Source organism: Carcharhinus amblyrhynchos, chromosome 28 (genome assembly GCF_965287045.1).
Source record: "Carcharhinus amblyrhynchos chromosome 28, sCarAmb.v2.hapA, whole genome shotgun sequence".
Classification (NCBI taxonomy): Eukaryota; Metazoa; Chordata; class Chondrichthyes; order Carcharhiniformes; family Carcharhinidae; genus Carcharhinus; species Carcharhinus amblyrhynchos.
In genome coordinates this window covers 27,267,911-27,287,913 of record NC_137351.1, presented here as the reverse complement: position 1 = coordinate 27,287,913, position 20,003 = coordinate 27,267,911, and the positions used below count along the sequence as shown (strand labels likewise).

The 20,003-nt window shown below is 41.6% G+C and overlaps 1 protein-coding gene across 2 annotated transcripts in view; it reads left to right on the top strand.

Moving 5' to 3' along the window:
- Nucleotides 1-20,003, top strand: part of LOC145359475 (RNA polymerase II elongation factor ELL) — a 99,363-nt gene that overhangs the window by 64,479 nt on the left and 14,881 nt on the right. For both annotated transcript variants that reach the window (XM_080214044.1, XM_080214043.1), the window contains exons 6-9: nucleotides 4,177-4,301; nucleotides 14,026-14,140; nucleotides 15,092-15,593; nucleotides 16,698-16,761. In XM_080214044.1, coding sequence (XP_080070170.1) covers nucleotides 4,177-4,301; nucleotides 14,026-14,140; nucleotides 15,092-15,593; nucleotides 16,698-16,761 — 806 coding nt within the window. The remainder of the gene's footprint in view (nucleotides 1-4,176; nucleotides 4,302-14,025; nucleotides 14,141-15,091; nucleotides 15,594-16,697; nucleotides 16,762-20,003) is intronic.

Here is a 20,003-nt window from a genome sequence, read left to right as displayed (position 1 = left end):
GCTCGGTGCTTGGTTTCAAATGTGTGAAGAACAAAAATTATTGAGGAAGTTGCTTTGTGTAAAGGAATAACAAACATTTCATCACTTTTAATAAGCACATTCACCCTACAGATTCAATATGTCAAATCAATACATGCAGGTACTTGTTCTGAGTGACTGATCAGTGTGGGCAATTGTAGTTGAGATTTATTTTTTATGCAAATTATCTTGTGACAATTTAACAATTGCTTTGCTTTTTACTTATTGTACCATACAAAGTCAAATTCTAATCCTGCATGCAAACTGTATTTTAAAAAAATTCTCTAGTGCAAAACACTTCAACAATAATACTTTGTCTATTTGTGTTGCAACCACTGTTAGAGGAAATCATAGAATCAAGACTGTACAGGAGGAGGACATGTGAACATAAGAACATAAGAAATAGGAGCAGGAGTAGGCCATCTAGCCCTTTGAGCCTGCCCCGCCATTCAGTAAGATCATGGCTGATCTGTCGTGGTTCAGTTCCACATTCCCGCCCTCTCCCCATAACCCTTAATCCCCTCGCTTATCAAAAACCCATCAACCCGCGTCTTCAAAATATTTAGCGAGGCAGCCTCCACCACCTCAACGGGCAGAGAATTCCAGAGATTCACCACCCTTTGAGTGAAGAAGTTCCTCCTCAACTCTGTTCTAAACCGTCCCCCCTTTATCTTGAGGCTGTGCCCCCTAGTCCTACTGTCCTTTCTGAGCGGGAAGGGTCTCTCCACCTCTATCCTATCCATCCCATTCATCATCTTATATGTCTCAATGAGATCTCCCCTCATTCTTCTAAACTCTAACGAGTACAAGCCTAGTTTATTCAGCCTCTCCTCATAGCTCAACCCCCTCAACTCCGGTATCAGCCTAGTAAACCTCCTCTGCACTCCCTCCAAGGCCAAAATATCCTTGCGTAGGTACGGCGACCAAAACTGCACACAGTATTCCAGCTGCGGCCTCACCAATGCCCTATACAGCTGCAGCAAGACCTCAAGCCTGCACCAAGAGCAATCCCAACCAGGCCCTATCCCCATTACCACATGTATTTACCCTGCTAATCCCCCTTATACTAGGGGTCAATTTAGCAGGACCAATCAACCTAACCTGCACATTTGGACTGTGGGAAGAAACCAAAGCACCCAGAGAAAACCCACGCAGCCACGAGGAAAATGTGCAAACTCCACACAGATTGTACCCTGAGGCAGGAATTGAACCCAGGCCCCTGACACTGAGGCAGCAGCCACAACCTTAGTATAGCCTGCTGGCAGCATTGCTGTATAAGTACCATGCACTAACCAAATATGCCGCTGAAGCACATAATATGCATAGTTAATAGGCATAGAATCCCCAATGACCAACGTTGTAGGAACATCACCAGCTATAGCATTTCACTCACTGTGTCTACCTTTTTCTGAATCTAAATATGGTTGCATATTTAGGCAAATACATATAAAATATCATAGCCATGCAAAGGCATATCTTAATTGCTTTTACCCAACAGATTGAACATCTCAAGTCAAAAAAGTGCTTGTTCCGACAATTGCAATTAGTATTTATCTTCTTACAGATAATTCCCATGTTCACATCCTGTGGTAATTTAACTATTGCTTTACATATTTATTGCATCTAACATGTTGATCACATTGGGCAGTATTGCATATGGATAATTAACATCATATAAACACCAGATTGGCTTAAGTATATTCACAGAACAACAGGCATTCATTCTGGACTCAATGGGAAGCTGCCAGTAACAAAAGGCAGTGTAGAAAAGTGTTGCTAAGAGGAAATTTGCCTCCAATCTCAATGTGCCTAATTACAAATTAGACTTTACGCTCTTAAAGGAACACCGGACGTGAGGCATTCCACCATAAAATGAAATAATGGAATATGCATCATGTTGTATAAAGTCCTAATCTTGTAAAACTACAGATTTTCCCACTAGCTGGAGAGATATACTGATAGCTTAGCTTGCTTTTTGCATCAGAATCATAAAATCCCTACAGTGAAGAAGGAGGCAATCAGCCCATCGAATCTGCACCGACAACAATCCCACCCAAACCTGATCCTCGTCACCCCAAATATTTACCTACTAATCCCGGTAATCTACTCATGCTGGGACACTAAAGGACAGTGTAGCATGCCAATCAACCTAACTTGTGCATCTTTGGAGTGCAAGTATGGTTTGGAATTTAGGATTTAATTATTTTTGCATAGGTCTGGACAGTACAAATAATTTCAAAATCTTTTGAGATATTTTGAAATCTAAACTATTAATCAAGTTGAACTATTTAAGATCTGAAAGCCTTCAGAGCTGTCAGAAGAAGCCTGTATTTTCTCTCATTTGATGGGGTTCTAGTGAAGCCAATTTCCGATGCAACTTTTGGCAAATGAAATTGGTGTTCGGCACACAGCACCCACTATGTGTAAACATAGCAGCTATGCTGCGAGGAGTACCCAAATTCAAATAGTGTACATTAGTTTATGCAAGGCACATGTATCTGTCTACAGATTTTATTTCCAGATACATAACTTACATCAACATTTAACCCATAGTTAAAATTTAAAATCAACATTTTTTGTCTTTTATTTGGAATGGCATTTTCAGCATTCAGTCATTCTGCTTTTGTGGTTTTTTTCATCAATTCTTTTTGAAAATAATCCAGTAGCCATTTTTTCACCAGGAATTGAAAAGTCTACAGTCAAAATAAGGTTTTCTTTAAAAAAAAACTTTAAAAATGGAATAGATTCTGCAGAAGGGGCAGTGCTCTGAAAGCTCGTGATTCCAAATTAAACCTGTTGGACTTTAACCTGGTGTTGTGAGACTTCTTACTCTCCCCTTCCCACTCCAACACCAGCATCTCTACGTCATACATTAACTGGTTAATTTTTTTGAAATGTAGTTTTTGTTATTTTGTACACAAATATAGCAGATGATTTGTGCAAAATGCCACAGCTGTGAGATAAATGCCTCTTAATGGTAATGTTGGTTGAAAGATCAAAGAGATTGCTTTGACACTTTCATGTAGAATTATCAAATCCCTACAGTGCAGGAAGAGGCCATTTGGCCCATCAAGTCTGAACTGAGTGTTGCGAAAGGACATCTTATCCAGGTCCACTCCTATCCTATCCTCATAAGCCTGCACATTTACCATGGCTAATCCATCTAACCACACATCTTTGACACTAAGGGGCAATTTATCATGGCCAATCCATCTGACTTGCACATTTTTGGACTGTGGGGATGAAACTAAAGCACACAGAGGAAACCCACGTTCATGTGTAATTGAAATTGGCTTATTATGCTTAGAGATAGCTATTATCAGCATAATCACAGCTTTTAATTCATTTTGAGCTGTTTTAAATGATCAAGCAGATACAGTATTTGCATCGGCAATGCTAAGCCTGTTCTCCCAAATCGTTACCATTCGGGAATTGGAAATAAGTGTATGAAAGTTTGGCAGGCTGAGATCTTCTACGGAAGTGTTTCAGCTGTGAAAATAATGTAACAAATCCCATTATGAAACATTAGTGTGGGTGATCAAACCTGTACAATATCCATTTCACATTTTTCAGTTATAGCATTTAAAACAAAAAAACTGTGGGCTGAATGGCCTACTTCTGCTCCTACAACTTATAGTCTATGTTTCTAATGTGACATTCCATGTCCCGATAATCCTCTGCAAAACAAAAACACTAACCTCATCATTTGGTGATCTTAAAAACATGTTTGTAACTGAGTCCAATGTTTTACATTACTAAGTTCATTCAGATAAGTGTGCTAACAATACAATCAGCATTGTAGAATGAGCAGTTTGCAGCAGCACATCTTAAACTTAGCAATATTGACGTCAATGTGAAATAGGTTTGGTCTAGTATTTGCATTGTATGGGCATGTTTTTGTGTTCTTTCCAATGGTGGATTATTTACATTTAATTGAAATTAAACTTGATATGCTTTATTGCGGTGTTTATTTTGTTGGCCCCTATTGTTGGAACTTACTCTGAAAAATATTTGAATAACTTTTCTTTCCCCAATCATCCACACTAACAAACCTACTTTGAAATCAATGTTATTACAGTTTCAAAACCTCTTTGATGGGATCCACTTGCTTGTTCGGATTATTCTGCTCTGAGCCTACATCTTATGTTCTGCCTTTAGGTAGCAAAGTTAAACGCAAAAGACAGCAGCTATACACTAAAAGATGAGCTCTACAAGGAAATCCAACAGGATTGGCCTGGCTATAGTGAGGAGGAAAAGCAATTGATTCGAAGACACCTAATAAGGTAGACTTTTATACTTCTGTTCTTACCTAAGCCTGCATCAAATATACTTTCCTCATGCTTCAGACCACGCAGTTCAAAATGTTGCAAGTTTTTAAAAGCGGAGATTCATGCTCAGTTTTCGGGCCTTAATTTAGTCTCTCACTGAGGCCTGCTGTCTGGGATTTATAAGCAGCTGTCAATCTACAGAAATTTCCTGCAGCAATTAGGCTGTAATTGGTCTCCAGATATATCTATCTGAACCACACTCCTATAGGCCTGAGCAATGCAGGAGTGGTTTACACAGGTATATTTAGAGATCAATTAGAGGCATTGACCAGAGTTGTCACAGTTTCACTTCTGCTAATAGTAGTCAAACCAATCCATGCTGGTGCTCCAGTTTCCTCCCACAGCCCAAAGATTTGAGGGTTAGGTTGATTGGCCGTGCTAAATTTCCCCTGAGTGTCAGGACCATTAGCAGGGTAAATACTTGGGGTTACGGGGATAGGGATTGTTGTCAATGCAGGTTCGATGGGCCAAGTGGCCTCCTGCACTGTAGGGATTCTATGCTTGTGATGTCATGTGAACTCAATAAGGAAATCTTCCATGGTGTTGTAAACCATTAGTAGTAAGAATTCAGGTTTACAATAAGTATTATACTCGTGCTATATTGCTGCTATTGAGAGGAAGCTGTCTAAACTGACCTGTCTTAAGGTCAAGAAGTTAATTTTTATTGATAAACAAGTTTAAAAAAAAACATTTGTCACACACCAACATAATTATTGACAGTGCTCCCACTGTAGGCCTGAAGTGCCCATAAAGGAAGGTTCCTCCATGTCAGAGGCTACCAAGATTGAGTTGGTAGCCTCCCCAGCAGTGGAGGGTCCCCCAGTTGCTGGTAAAATAGCAGCAAAGGTAAAAAGAGGTCCTTAATTTGTTAGACTGGGCTCCAGCTGACGGGCCATCTACCAACTTTTTTTGTCATGGCATGTCCTTGTTTGCTGATCCTTAATGGTGGTGACTGCCCTTTGCAGGTCCCAACTCTACCTTGGCCAGAACATGAACCGAATCTGTTCCGTTAATGTGATTCTAATTCGGATAGTAGCCACCTTGTCAACTGAGCAAACCCCAACCCCTCTATTTTGATGGCATGCCTTATAAAATAACAGCATGCACTCCTGCTGTTACATTAATTAATATGTAATTCCACTCAATCCTTGAAATGTGAACATCTTTATTTTGGTTCAATGACTAACTGCAAGTTATGCAGCACATTAAACTGTCTGGATTTTAAACTGGTTTGAATTATGTTATTGGATGTCAGCACTATAATACTTCCTTCAAAGATTCAGAAGGATCTAGGAAGGTTTTCTGTCTTGCCATTTTTTATAAAGTTTATTTATTAGTGTCACAAGTTGGCTTACATTAACACTGCAATGAACATAGAACGTAGAACACTACAGCACAAACAGGCCCTTCGGCCCACGAGTTGCGCCGATCACATCAACACCTATCTATAACCCCCAATCCCATAAAACCCCATATACTCATCCAGAAGTCTTTTAAAAGACCCCAGCGAGTTCGCCTCCACCACCACTGACGGCAGCCGATTCCACTCACTCACCACCCTCTGAGTGAAAAACTTGCCCCTAACATCACTTCTGTACTTTCCTCCCCACACCTTAAATCTGTGTCCTCTCGTAGCGACCATTTCAACCCGGGGAAATAGCCTCTGAGAATCCACCCTATCCATTCCTCTCAACATTTTATAAACCTCTATCAGGTCGCCTCTCAACCTTCGTCTCTCCAGGGAAAAGAGACCCAGCTCCCTCAACCTAAACCTCATAAGGCATGCCTCCCAGTCCAGGCAACATCCTTGTAAATCTCCTCTGTACCCTTTCAATAGCTTCTACGTCTTTCCTATAGTGAGGCGACCAGAACTGCGCACAGTACTCCAAATGAGGCCTGACAAGGGTCTTATAAAGTTGCAGCATTACCTCCCGACTCCTAAACTCAATTCCTCGATTAATGAAGGCCAGTACACCATACGCCTTCTTGACCACCTCTTCCACCTGTGACGCCGATTTAAGAGTCCTGTGGACCCGGACCCCAAGATCCTTCTGCTCTTCAACGCTACTAAGACTCCTGCCCTTGATAGTGTACTCGTTCATCCCGTTGGTTCTGCCAAAATGGACGACTACGCATTTATCCGCGTTGAAGTCCATCTGCCACTTCTCCGCCCAGTCCTGCATCCTATTTATGTCCTGCTGCAACTTTTGACATCCTTCCAGACCATCCACAACACCACCGACCTTCGTGTCATCAGCGAACTTACTTACCCATCCCTCCACTTCCTCATCCAGGTCATTTATGAAAATGACAAACAGCAAGGGTCCTAGAACAGATCCCTGGGGCACTCCACTGGTGACTGACCTCCATTCAGAAAAAGACCCATCCACAACCACTCTCTGCCTTCTGCAGGCAAGCCAGTTCTGGATCCACAAGGCCAAAGGCCCTTGGATCCCATGCCCCCTCACCTTCTCAAGAAGTCTTGCATGGGGGACCTTATCAAACGCCTTGCTGAAGTCCATGTACACCACGTCCACGGCATTTCCTTCGTCAATGTGTTCAGTCACATTATTGAAGAACTCAACTAGGCTTTTAAGGCACGACCTGCCCTTGACAAATCCATGCTGACTATTCCTGATCATGTCAAACCTCTCCAAATGCTCGTAAATCTTGTCCCTCAGAAGCCTCTCCATCAGCTTACCAACCACTGAGGTCAGACTCACCGGTCGGTAATTTCCCGGGCTATCTCTGTTCCCTTTCTTGAAAATAGGGACTACATCCGCAATCCTCCAATCTTCCGGAACCTCTCCCGTCTCCATTGACGACGCAAAGATCATCGCCAGGGGCTCTGCAATCACTTCCCTCGCCTCCCACAGTATCCTGGGGTATATCCCATCTGGTCCCGGCGACTTATCTATCTTGATAGAATTCAAAAGTTCTAACACATCCTCCACCTTAATATCCACAAACTCAATCTTTTCCATCTGTTGCAAATCCGTAGCAAAATCTCCCAGATCAGCTTCCACCGTGAATACTGAGGCAAAGTACTCATTAAGCACCTCTGCCATTTCTTCTGGTTCCACACAGACCTTTCCCCCTTCACCTTTTATAGGTCCTATCCCTTCTCTTCTCATCCTTTTACCTTTCACATATTTATAGAAGGCCTTGGGATTCTCCTTAATCTTACCCGCCAAGGTCTTCTCATGACCCCTTCTGGCTCTCCTAATTTCCCTTTTAAGCTCCTTTCTACAGTCCTTATACTCCTCAAGATCCTTAACCTCTCCTAGTTCCCTGAACCTTTTGTACACCTTCCCTTTCCTCCTGACTAGGTTCAACACAGCCTTCGTGCACCACGGTTCCCGCGACCTACCAAAACCTCCTTGTCTCATTGGAACGTTGTCATGCATAGCTCCAGACAAACATTCCTTGAATATCCACCACCTTCCTTCGGTACTTTTCCCTAAGAACGCCTCCTTCCAGTTTATTTGTCCAAGTAACTTCCTGACTTCTTCGTATCTCCCCTTACTCCAGACAAACACCTTCCTAGCCTGCCTGATCCTATCTCGTTCCAATGCAATTGTGAAGGAGATAGAATTATGGTCACCATTCCCAAGATGCTGTCCTACCGAGAGATCCATCACCTGCCCTGGTTCATTCGCCAGTACCAGGTCAAGTACAGCCTCTCCCCTCGTCGGCTTATCCACATACTGTGTCAGGAAACCTTCCTGAACACACCTAACAAACTCCTCCCCATCCAAACCCCTTACCCTAGGGATATTCCAGTCGATGTTTGGGAAATTGAAGTCTCCCATCACGACAACTCTGTTATTAACACATCTCTCCAGAATCTTTCCCTATCTGCACTTCAACTTCCCTGTCACTTGGGCGGCCTATAGAATACACCCAGCAAAGTTTTCGACCCTTTGCTGATCGTAACTTCCACCCACAGAGACTCTGTAGATAGTCCCTCCACGGCATCCTCTTTCTCTGCAGCCATGACACTGTCCCTGATCAACAGTGCCACTCCACCACCTCTTCTGCCATCCTCCCTGTCCTTCCTGAAGCATCTGAAACCTGGCACCTGAAGTACCCAGTCCTGTCCCTGAGACATCCAAGTCTCCGTAATGGCCACCACATCACAATCCCAAGCAGCAATCCACGCCCTAAGCTCATCTACCTTATTCACTACACTCCTTGCATTAAAATATATACACTTCAGCCCCTCAGTCTGGGCATTTCCCTTCTCCACCCCCTGTCTAACCTCCCTCCCATACTGCCTGCGGTCCCCCCCTACCTGGGAGCTAACCTCCTCCATCCCAGTTTCCCCATCGCAATTCTCTCCCCCCCATCCTTTCTAGTTTAAAGTCCCCCCGGTAGCCTTAGCCAGTCTTCCCGCCAAGATATTAGTCCCTCTGGGATTTAAGTGCCACCCATCCTTACTGTACAGGTCCCACCTACCCCTAAAGAGGTCCCAGTGATCTAGGAACCGAAATCCCTGCCCTCTACACCAGTCCCTCAGCCACACATTCAGCCTCCACCTCATTTCATTTCTTCCCTCATTACTGTGAAAATTCCCTAGTCGCCGCACTCCGGTGCCTGTTCAGGTATAATTTAGCATGGCCAATATACGTAACCAGTATGTCTTTTGGACTGTGGGAGGAAACCAGAATACTCAGAGAAAGCCCACGCAGACATGGGGGGAGAACAAGCAGGCTCTGCACAGACAGTGACCCAAGCCAGGAATTGAACCCTGATCCCTGACGATGTGAGGCAGTAGTGCTAACCACTGTGTCACCTTGCTGCCCTGTTTTGTCTTAGTAAAATAATCAAATGTACTGTTGAAGTATTAGGTGTTTACTTTACTCATTTAATTGAAATTCCATCTTCCTTGATCTCTAGTTTAGCACATGAAGCTGTAAAAGATGGTGTCAGAATACTTTTATATATTAGCTCCAGCTGTATAAGTCTAGTTTCTTGTGTGTCCAGCATACACAATAAAAATATAAAGAAATCCAGAACTATGCCAAGACATCTGAATCATCAAGGATGTGAAGTTATAGTTCACATGTTTTGTCAGTGAAAACCCTTTAATATCTACCAATGGGCTATGTGGTTGAATTACAGTGTATAAATCTCATGCCTGGGACTTTCCAGTAATCTGTGGTGAGCAAACTGTTTTTGTTCTATTTACCATAAAAGTTTGCTTTACCAGAAAACCTTTAAAGACTTTATGCCCGTAAGTCTTTCCCACAGTAATTTGTGTTTGTCTGGATCTGTCAAGAACATTTAAGACAGTCTGCTTTCTCGGATCACAGGCCAGTCAGTCAACATGTGTCAATGAAATAACACAGTGAACGCCCACAACTGCTGCAGGGACTGTGTATGTGATAGGAGAACTTGTTGAAGTGATGCATCAGATATGGGCTTTCTCCAATCTTCAATAAATGCTGACTAAGTGCACATTAATAACAGAATGTAAGCAACAATGATGTGCCAGGTCAGAACAGTTTATTTAGCCAGTGGAAAACAAAATGTCAGCATTTACAATTCAAAGATTGAGGAAATCTAAATGTTCATATTTCTATAGTTGTATTCAGAGGAGGCCTAGTGGCATTATTGCTAGACTATTAATCCAGAAACTCAGCTAATGTTTTGGGGTCCGGAGTTGAAGCCCACCATGGTGGAATTTAAATTAAATTTCAAAAAAATCTGGAATTAAGAATCTACTGATGACCATGAAACCATTGTCGATTGTTGGAAAAACCCATCTGGTTCCTTTAGGGAAAGGAATCTGCCATCCTTATCTGGTCTGGCTGACATGACTCCAGAACCACAGCAATGTGGTTGACTCTCAACTGCTCTCTGAACAAGGGCAACTAGGGTTGGGCAATAAATGCTGGCCAGCCAGCAATGCCCGTTTCCCATTAATGAATTAAAAACAAAAAGTTGTACTGTTTCTTGCTTTACAAGGTGTACCATCAAAACATACAATACTGTGCATACCTCATGATCACACTCTGTATTCACCCTTTTGTTTTTTTTTGTGCAGTTAAATAATTTTGTTTCCAGTAAGTATCAGGAAATTTAGAATTAACATTTGGCCTGGGTAGCTATCAGTAATTTGTTTGCCTGTCTTTTGACTACTTTGTGGGAATGCAGTTTGGTAGCATTAGTACCAAGTGCACACTGAATTTTTTTCAAACATATTTGCAGGTACAAATAAACATGGTAGATGTGAGGGTTTTTTAAACTTAGTTTACTGAATGGTGAAAAAATGTTGTGCTCATGAAAGTGAGAGTTAGTAGTGCTGGGAAATGGAGCGTTTTTCCATTTTGGTTACTCAGTGTCAACATCAAGCGCTCTTAGGACAGGTATGGCATGTCTGAATGCAGCATGAACTTCTCTCCATTGCCGCAGCTGAACTCTGGGAAGAGAACCTTTTGATAAATATAGTCTAATATTTACCAATTCCAACAGAGGTCATCCTGAAGGTGGCAGTGCTGCCTCACAGCGTCATGGATCCGGGTTCGATTCCCCCATTGGGTCACTGTCTGTGCAGAGTTCTGCACGTTCCTCCTGTGTCTGCATGGGTTTCCTCCCACAGTCTGAAAGATGTGTAGTTAGGTGGGTTGGCCATGCTAAATTCTCCTTCAGTGTACTCAAACAGGCAACGGAGTGTGGCATCTAGGTGATTTTCACAGTAACTTCATTGCAATGTTAATGTAAACCTATTTGTGACACTAGTAAATAAACTTTAAACTGTTGAGCCTCAGATTGAGATGGCCAAATTCAGAGCAGTTTTGTGTTGAGTAATGCCAGAAATTGCTTCTAGTTAACAAAAAAAACACCATTAGTACTGTTACATTTTGATAGCTTGAGTAGTTGCAGTTGAAACCACTTATAATTTATTCAGGCTGTTTCCACAACCGATTTGGTTTTCCTTCATATTTCACCATTGTTATGGCATGGCACTTGAAGCATGCACAACAGATATGGACACTATCTAACTAAACAGCTGAACTATTTCATGAGTCTTAATTCTCCTTACTAATTTTGCATAAAGAACTTTGTGAAATCCTTTTGATTCACAAGGAAGTCCAGGGTTATGTGAGACAGGGAAGAAAGTACCGTGAAGGCTACAATGGGATCAGCTGTGATCTTCCTGAATGGTAGAGCAGGCTGAAGGGGTCGAATTGCCTAACTCACTTGTACTTCACATGAAATAATGAATGCCATTTAAAAATTCTAGTAAACCATATATACTGAATTACCTATGTCCTGAAACCTTCAAAAAATTCCAGCCATCTTGCTAGGCATGGCTTTTTAATTCTAAACCTGTGCTCCACGTTTCTGTACTCAAATGTTCATTATGTACAATGTTCTTCATGCTTTCCCACTGTGATTGGGAGGCTAACTGGCCTACACTTTGCAGGTTCTTGTTCACTGTTTTGGATGTTTGAATTACATTTGTAATCCTCCAGCCCTCTGATATTACTCCAGTTTATATGGTGTGTGATAATGTTTTGACCAAGGTATTATTAATTTCCTCCTCCTTCGTTACTTATAACTCATCTGATTCAGTCTGATTAATACTTTATTCTTTCATTTTCTGTGTAGCATATTCCACTAGCTTTTATAAGCATGAGATTCATTTATTCTGATGGCATCTTAGTATTCCATTGAGAAAACAATTGTGAAAAATCCATTCACTACATTTGCTATATGCTTTTTTAAAATATTCATTTGTGGGATGTGATCATCTTGAGCTAGGCCAGTATTTATAGCCCATCCCTAATTCCTTGCGAGAAGATGGTGGTAAGCTGTTCCCTGAATCATGGACTGTGATGTAGATATACCCACAGCAACAGTGAAAGAGCAGCGATATATTTCAAAGCCAGGGTAATGAGTGGCTTGGAGGGGAACTTCCAGATGCTGGTGTTCCCCATGTGTCTTCTGCCCTTGTCCTTGTAGGTGATAGTGGTCATGGGTTTGGAAGCTGCTGTCTAAGGAGCCTTGGTGAGTTCCTGCAGTGCATTGGTACACAGTGCTGCCAAAATGCACTGGTGGAGGGAATGAGTATTTGTGGATGGGATGCCAATCAAGCAGCATTTTGCAAGATCCAATGTCTTTCACTGTTTCTTGAAGTGACAGGAACTGAATTGAATTGGCTGAAGACTAGCATCAGTCATTCTGGGGATCTCAAGAGCAGGCCAAGATGGATCATCCACTCAGCAAGTCTAGCTGAAGATGGTTGCTAGTACCTTCAGCCTTGTTTTTTGCACAGATGTGCTGGACTGCCCCATCCTTGAGGATAGTGAGCTGTTTTAATTGTCCACCCTCATTCACAACTGGATGTGGCAGGATTGCAGATCTTAGATATGATCTGTTCATTGTGGCATCCTTGGATCTGACTATCGCTTGCTGCTTAGCCTTTTGGCATGCAAGTGTCCTGTATTGTAACTTCACTGGGTTGACACCTCATTTTTAGCATCCACTGAAGGCAACAATTCTTATTGAAGTGGAGTTCTGTGGCTAATGGTATTGTAGCGGATTCTGATCCTGCTTTCACCTAAGTTTATGCGCATAAACCTTCTGCAGGGATCATTGAATATTGATCCAGATCAGGGAATCCTGGTAATTAATGATCCACTTACCAGCCTGACGACATTGAGACCAATTGTAGCATTTCTATCACTGGAAGTGATCAGTTAATAATGTGGTGTGCAGGCCACAAATTGACAGTGAAGGATATGACTGCACAATGTTTTTGTTTGCTAATTAGCACCATATGGTCTGTAACAGAACATTGCACCAATCATGAGTATTTTTTCTCCTCTTGTTAATTGTCCATGTTTATTCAGATTGAACTCATGCCCTTTTTTATTCATTTACGTGATGTGGCCATTGCTGGTTAGACCAGCATTTATTTGGGCGGCATGGTGGCACAGTGGTTAGCATTGCTGCCTCACAACGCCAGGGACCCGAGTTCAATTCCAGCCTTGTGTGACTGTCTGTGTGGAATCTGCACATTCTGCTTGGCTTTCTGCTGGGTGCACCAGTTTCCTCCCACAACTGTGTGGGTTAGGTTGATTGGCCATGCTAGATTGACCCTCGTGTCAGGGGTTTAGCAGGGTAAATATGTGGGGTTGAGGGAATAAGGCCTGGATAGGATTGTGGGCAGTGCAGACGCAAATGGCTTCCTTCTACACTGTAGGGATTCTATGATCTATTGCCCATCCCTTGTTGCCTTTGAGAAGTGATGCTGTGCTTCTTGAACCACTGCAGTCCCTGTAGTAACTAGTAGTTACACCCACTTTCCTGATAGGAAGGGATTTACAAGATTTTGACCCAGCGACAGTGAAGAAAGGGTGATATATTTCCAAGTCAAGATGGTGATTGACTTGGAGGGGAATCTTCATGTAGTCGTGTTCCCAGGTACCCACTGCTCTTATCCTTCTAGATGCGTGGGTTTAGAAGTTCTGCCTTCGTAATTGCTGTAATGGTGAGGTTCATTGCAAACCATTAGTATTAAGATAATTCAAGGAATATGAAGGATTCAATTCACATGTCTGCTGCTGAAGATACTTCTTTGTATGCAATAGTGAATACAGCATCATATTTGACAAAACCTCTTTATTTTACATTTTTTGACTCTCTGACCAATGTCTCTTTGTTGTAGGAAACGACGACCATCATATTCGAGTCAGACCAAGAATTTTCAACTCAGTTCTCCACCCCAGAAGTCCTCAGGGGAAACCTCACCACAATCGAGCCCTGTCAAAAATTCTTTGTTGGTAAAAAGTCAAATTTATGATTTTTTTGTCAGTTCCTGCAGTAACCTGTCTGCTGCAACTGAAAAATATGTTCTGGATATTTGGGGAGCTCTATTGAGCTTTAATAGAATGGTCACCTTGTTCACGTTTCCTTGGTATTAAAATGTGAGGTTTTAGTGAGAATTGGGATTTTTGAAAATGCCAAAGTGAGCAAACGTGGAAATTGGGTTAGGTTTAATCTGAGTGGAAGTGGACTGTTCTACATATATCTATACTATATATACGTGTGCAAGTATAAATTGATGATGCAGAATAGGTATAAGAAGATATACTCTCGCTCGGCCCCCTTGTCTTTTGCCCCTCCCCTTGCTTGACACCCTTGCCTCTTCTAACGTCCCCCACCCCATCCCAGCTCACCTCACCACCCCCTTTCTCCCATTCATTGCAACAGATCTCTGCAGCTAAATATGTTAGTGATTTTTAAACTAGTCTGTGTACATTACATTTCAATCCAAGAACATGAATTGTACTTTGGCACTCTTGCCCAGACATGTTTAACCTGACACTTCTAATGCCATAGTTGATTTATGGTTGTACTTTAAATTGGCCACGGATAAAACTGGAAGCATTTAATGGTTCAACCTTGTTTTTTTAAATTGCTGATCTACTTGTAATAAGTACACGGGGAAACATTGCTACTGCCTGGCAGCAGTATTGCTCGGAGTAGCTACTCATTGCATTCAGGTTTTTTTAAAAAGTAACTTGTACACCATTGTCATCCCTTTCATCAATCAATACATAACTGGAAGTAAATCAACTGTGAAGTTGGGCAGTCAACATATAAATTGTCTCCTACATTATGTTGCCTGTGAAATGTGATATAGCTTTTGTCACAACCACAAGAAAGAATTTGTTGATATTGTTAAAGGATTGCAGTTATGTTCATTTTTTTTAAATGTGCCCATATTCCAGAAACGACCAGTGCCTTCAGAACGGACAGATTCTCACACAAGCAAGCGAAGTAAAGTCTTACAATCCAAGGGTCATCCACATCCTGTTTTGAATGGACATCTTCCTAATTCAGCATGCCTTACTGCCACTGCAAATTCCTGTGTAACAGTTAAAACTGACTTCCAGAAAACTCGCACTTCACTACCTGTGTGTCAAAATGAGTTTAGTGAACCATTTAAAAAGTGCAGCAACTCCACAAAAAGTGACCCGAGCAGAAATGATAAAGAATTCAAAGGCAACAGGGATATCGCTGGTAGCCCTAGGAATCCAGTTGCCCAAGCGAGTTTAGAACAGACAGCTTATCCCCATGCAGAAGATCTGGATCTCTCTGCCAGCCACATTAGAAAGAAAGCCAAAAAGCACAAAGAGAAAGTGAGAGAACACACAAAACCAGAAGCAAGAACGTGGCTAAAGGAGAGTCCGCTACATCGGGTCGGAAAACAGGACAAAGAGGATGTTGAAGGTAACATTTGTGTCACATAGGGTTTTTAAACTTAGAACGTTTTTAAGATTTTGCAGTGCTGTGAATCTCCAAACTATCAGTGACTAGATAAATGACTAAAAAATGTTATAACTAAATGTGTGTCACTTTGACGTAATTTTTAACATTTCTCAACACAACTTTAAATGGTAAAGAATTTAACACAGGTCTTGATAACTGCTTGCTTTCTTTCCCTCCTGCATCTTAACCTAAGGAAACTGGTCTACAAAATAGATTTTGTCAGGCAGTAGTAGAAAGAGATGTTAGAAATAAGGTGAGTAAATAGGGCTGAGATGAAGATTCACCATGTTCTAATTGGAGGCATAAGAGGCTGAGGGGCTGAATGGCCTACTCACGGCCCCTAGTAATGAGGGGGTATAACAAAATACTGACTGCTCTTCAATACATCAGAGAGCAAGGAAAAGTGGATTGAGTACGAATGGAGTTGCTGAATGCAATTTCATCTTAAAAATGCAAAAGCCCCTTAATGCGCATAAATTGTGCAACTTGAATAGTTGCAGCACTCACAACAGCAATGACTGATGCAATCATCAACATAATTGTAAGCAAATTGTAGGTCGTGTTTTTCACTGTTTTAATTAATGAATTAAGATTAAATAAGAAGCCTTATTTTAACATATGCTACTCAGTTTAGCGTATGTTGTAAAATATGCTACTCAGTTTAGCTTTGCAGAAACATTACTCAAAACCAGTAGGAACTAACTGGTGTAAATTTGACAGCAAAAGAGATTAATTAATCTTTCTACTTCCAGTTACCTTAGCTGTTCAAACATTGTGTCCATGGTTGTGTGAAATGTGACAGATGCAGTGAAGTACGTTTGCTTTTAACTGTGTACACAAAGTGCCAAAGCTCTCTTCAATTTGCTGATTACTGACAATAAATAACTGCGAAGATCCATTAACCCAAGCAGCTGTTACCAGTGAGGTCTTTAAAGAAAATCGATCGTATATTGCTACCAATGCCTATTACCAAAAAATAGCCATGTAATTACTATTGGCAATTAGTAAGTCCATTGACATTTAATATTTTAGATAGTCAAATAACCTGTATGATCTTATCTACAGAGCATGAAACCACAAATACATCTGCAACTGCTAGCTCAACAGTGGAAATGCCTGACTATTTATTGTGAGTAGTATTAATTCAGTAAAATATTTGCATTAGGAAATTGCTATATTCAGTGAAGGCACTATTGCTGTGTATCTGCAATTTAATGCATGTTGACAATCAGTATGGTTTCTATCTGACAGACTTAAAATATAAAATGCCATTGGTGTGCCGAATAAAGGCTCCCTGCTGCTGAAAGACACGGTGCACACATTGCAACAGGAACTCTATCCTGCTGACTGGTCAAGCACCAGAAAAATTCCATGCAGCGTAATTCACACCTTGAAGGTGGGAGATCTGAACATCTGTAGTAAATTTAACCAATTGAAGTTTACAGCACAGAAGGCTGTGCTATTCTTTGCGGGTGTCTTCTAGACTTAATTGTAAGAGACCTTCCACAAAACATCATCTTGAGTCAGCAGCAAATAGGAGAAAACTCTTTCACCTAGAACAGTGGATTATTTTGCTCTTTACCAATAATGTTCTGTGCTGCATTTTGAAAATGACAGTAAGTTGATTCTTTGTCTATCTATATGTGTGAGGGAGAAAGAAGGAGAGATGCTTAGAAATGCTGTCCTTCTAAAACAAATGCATATTTAGGGCTCTTCTCCCATTCTGATGGAACAAAGAACAACACAGCATGGGAAACAGGCCCTTCGGCCCAACGAGTCAGCGCCGCCATTTTAACATTGAGTGCCCTCCTCTACCCATGACCTTTGTATACACTTATTGAGGAAGATGTGCAGTCTTGTTCTGGAGCAACTTCACATTATTTCTTTCTTAGACTTCAAAATGGTTAAAAGTTCCTAGTTTCATCAAGTTTGTTTTCTCTTTCAAATTAGTTAACTAAGTTGAGATATTCAAGGATTTTTAAATTCAACTTTTGAAGACTTGTGTTGCCTGCTTTCAATTAACATCCATAAACTTCAATAGAAAGGATTTGCCTTGGTTAAAGGTTTTCATGAAAGAGCATTTGTTCCTATGATATGTGTTCACATTGCTGTACATTATTGTTCTTGCTGTGCCTGCCTTCCCTGGTGGTTAGAGCAACAAGAGACTTGTGCAGTGGCAGGGGTTTTATTTATTTAATAATGACCATTTAAAACATACCAGCTGCATAATGCGTTGTGGTGATTTAAACCTCGAGGGAGAGGCATTTGTATCCCAGGGGTTGTGTCACTTCCTTCTCTGGTAATGATCAAAAAGCTGTTAATATGAAGGCTTTGCCAGCCAGCTATTTCGTCATCAAATGATTCCATAATTGATTAAGTAAGCAAGGTGTTGATGTCACTAACTGACTCTGCAGTGTATGGCATGGGTGGAAGGAACCTGGTGTGCGTTTTAAAATGCTTGCAGGTATACCCCTAGTAAATTAGAGATTTAGTTTTGACTAATTGTTCCCATCGTCAATTATTCTTCTCCATGCTAGGTAGGGTGTTCTGCAAAGACCTGTTAAATCACTAGATAACAATCACATGCTCTCTCTCAAAGGTTGAAACTGGAATTAGCTTCTTTGAAAGGCTCTGATTCTGGATCAATTAATTTCAGAGGTTGAGAACAACAGATTTTGTTTTGTTAGGTAAAGCTATCGCCACAAGTGGAGAAAAGCTGGTAAATGGAGCTGGCGTACTGATCAGCTTGAGAGTCTGAATAGCTTGCTTACTGTTGTTCTTCTATTCCTATGTAACCAGTAGCCACGATGGACCAAATGGCTACCTTCTGTGCTGTAAATTTCTATGATTCTATGTTCCAGTGACAGCCTGATGTAAATGTGTTTTCTGGTACTTGAGCCATCATTCATATTGACCATTGTATCATGTCTGCACTTAAGTTTTGAAAGGGTTTCAAACTTCTTTCTCATCTTTGCACATATGGGTACGGGTGTAAGGAGTAGTTGCAAGCTTAGACGACAAGTAAATGGGTTGTAGCCCTCTGTTGAGGGTCGAATCGTTTACATTCTTTGAGGTTTTTTTTGTTTTGTACAGCTGAACAGCTGGTTGTTGGAACTGGTCAGTTGTCTATCTCTCTGCCTTCCAAATCCCTTCTCAGCACGATGGCACAGTGGCCAGTACGGCATGGTGGAACAGTGGTTAGCACTGCTGCCTCAGCACTGGGGACCCGGGTTCAATTCCGGCCTCGGGTGATTGTGCAAACTCCACACAGACGTTCTCCCCATGCCTGCATGGGTTTCCTCCACATGCTCTGGTTTCTTCCCATAATCCAAAGATGTGCAGGTTAGGTTGATTAGCATACTAAATTGCCCGTTAGTGTCTGGGAGGACTGGCAGTGTAACTAAGTGGAGTTATGAGCATAGTGCTTAGGTAGGTTGTGGTTAGTGCAGACCCTTCTGCACTGTAGGTATTCTGTGATTCTTCAATTCTCCTTGTCCCCTTGAAGGCAATTTGAGAAAAACTTGAACTAGGCAATCCACTGGCTTTACAACATGGATTTTAAAGGTGCCCTCTGTTGGACGCGGCTATCCTATATGCACATGTCTTACCACAGTGGCATTGCATACAATTCACTTACATTGAGTGCATCGTGGGTACCTCTGTTGCTGCTCCGTTAGTGAAACGATAGCAAGGTTATGACAATCAGAGACAGTATTTGAGCATTTGTATGGCTTAATTTCAGCTAGTTGAACATTTTGTGATCTCAACATGAATTCCTAGCACGATCAAATTATCTGCCCTCTTTCATGGAAAAATCTGTCTGGGGTGCAAGTTATTCCTGGCTTGATACGTTTTGGCTCTTTTGGATGGAAGGATCCAGGCTCAGTCGACCAGGCAAGTGGAACGTCAGGCAGGGTACAGAGCAGCTTCTTACTTCATGGTGATGACAAAGCCTTGACTCAGTGCTTATTTTGGAGATAGTGCTAAAGGCAAGATTTCCCTTCATTGACGCAGTTCAAATCTCAGAGTTGGTTGGTTTAAATAGCTTGCATACTGTTGTGGTGTTGCTGAGGAACCCAACCCAGTAAGGCGAAGGAATGTCACTACGGCACTGTTACAGTGTCCCGGATCTGTCAAGATGTATTAGTGACATGAAGTATTACTGAAAGTTGTGTAACCAGAGTATTGAGAGTTGCTTTTTTTCCTGCAGGTGCCATGTAGTTTTACTTTTTAGTTCAAGTCTCCAATTTTTTGTGGATTTTCCTCTTGGCCTTCATAGCAAGAAAATTTGAGTATAGGAATAAAGATGTTTGATTGCAATAGAAAGGGCGTTGGTGAGGCCACACCTGGAGCATTGTATGCAGTTTTGTG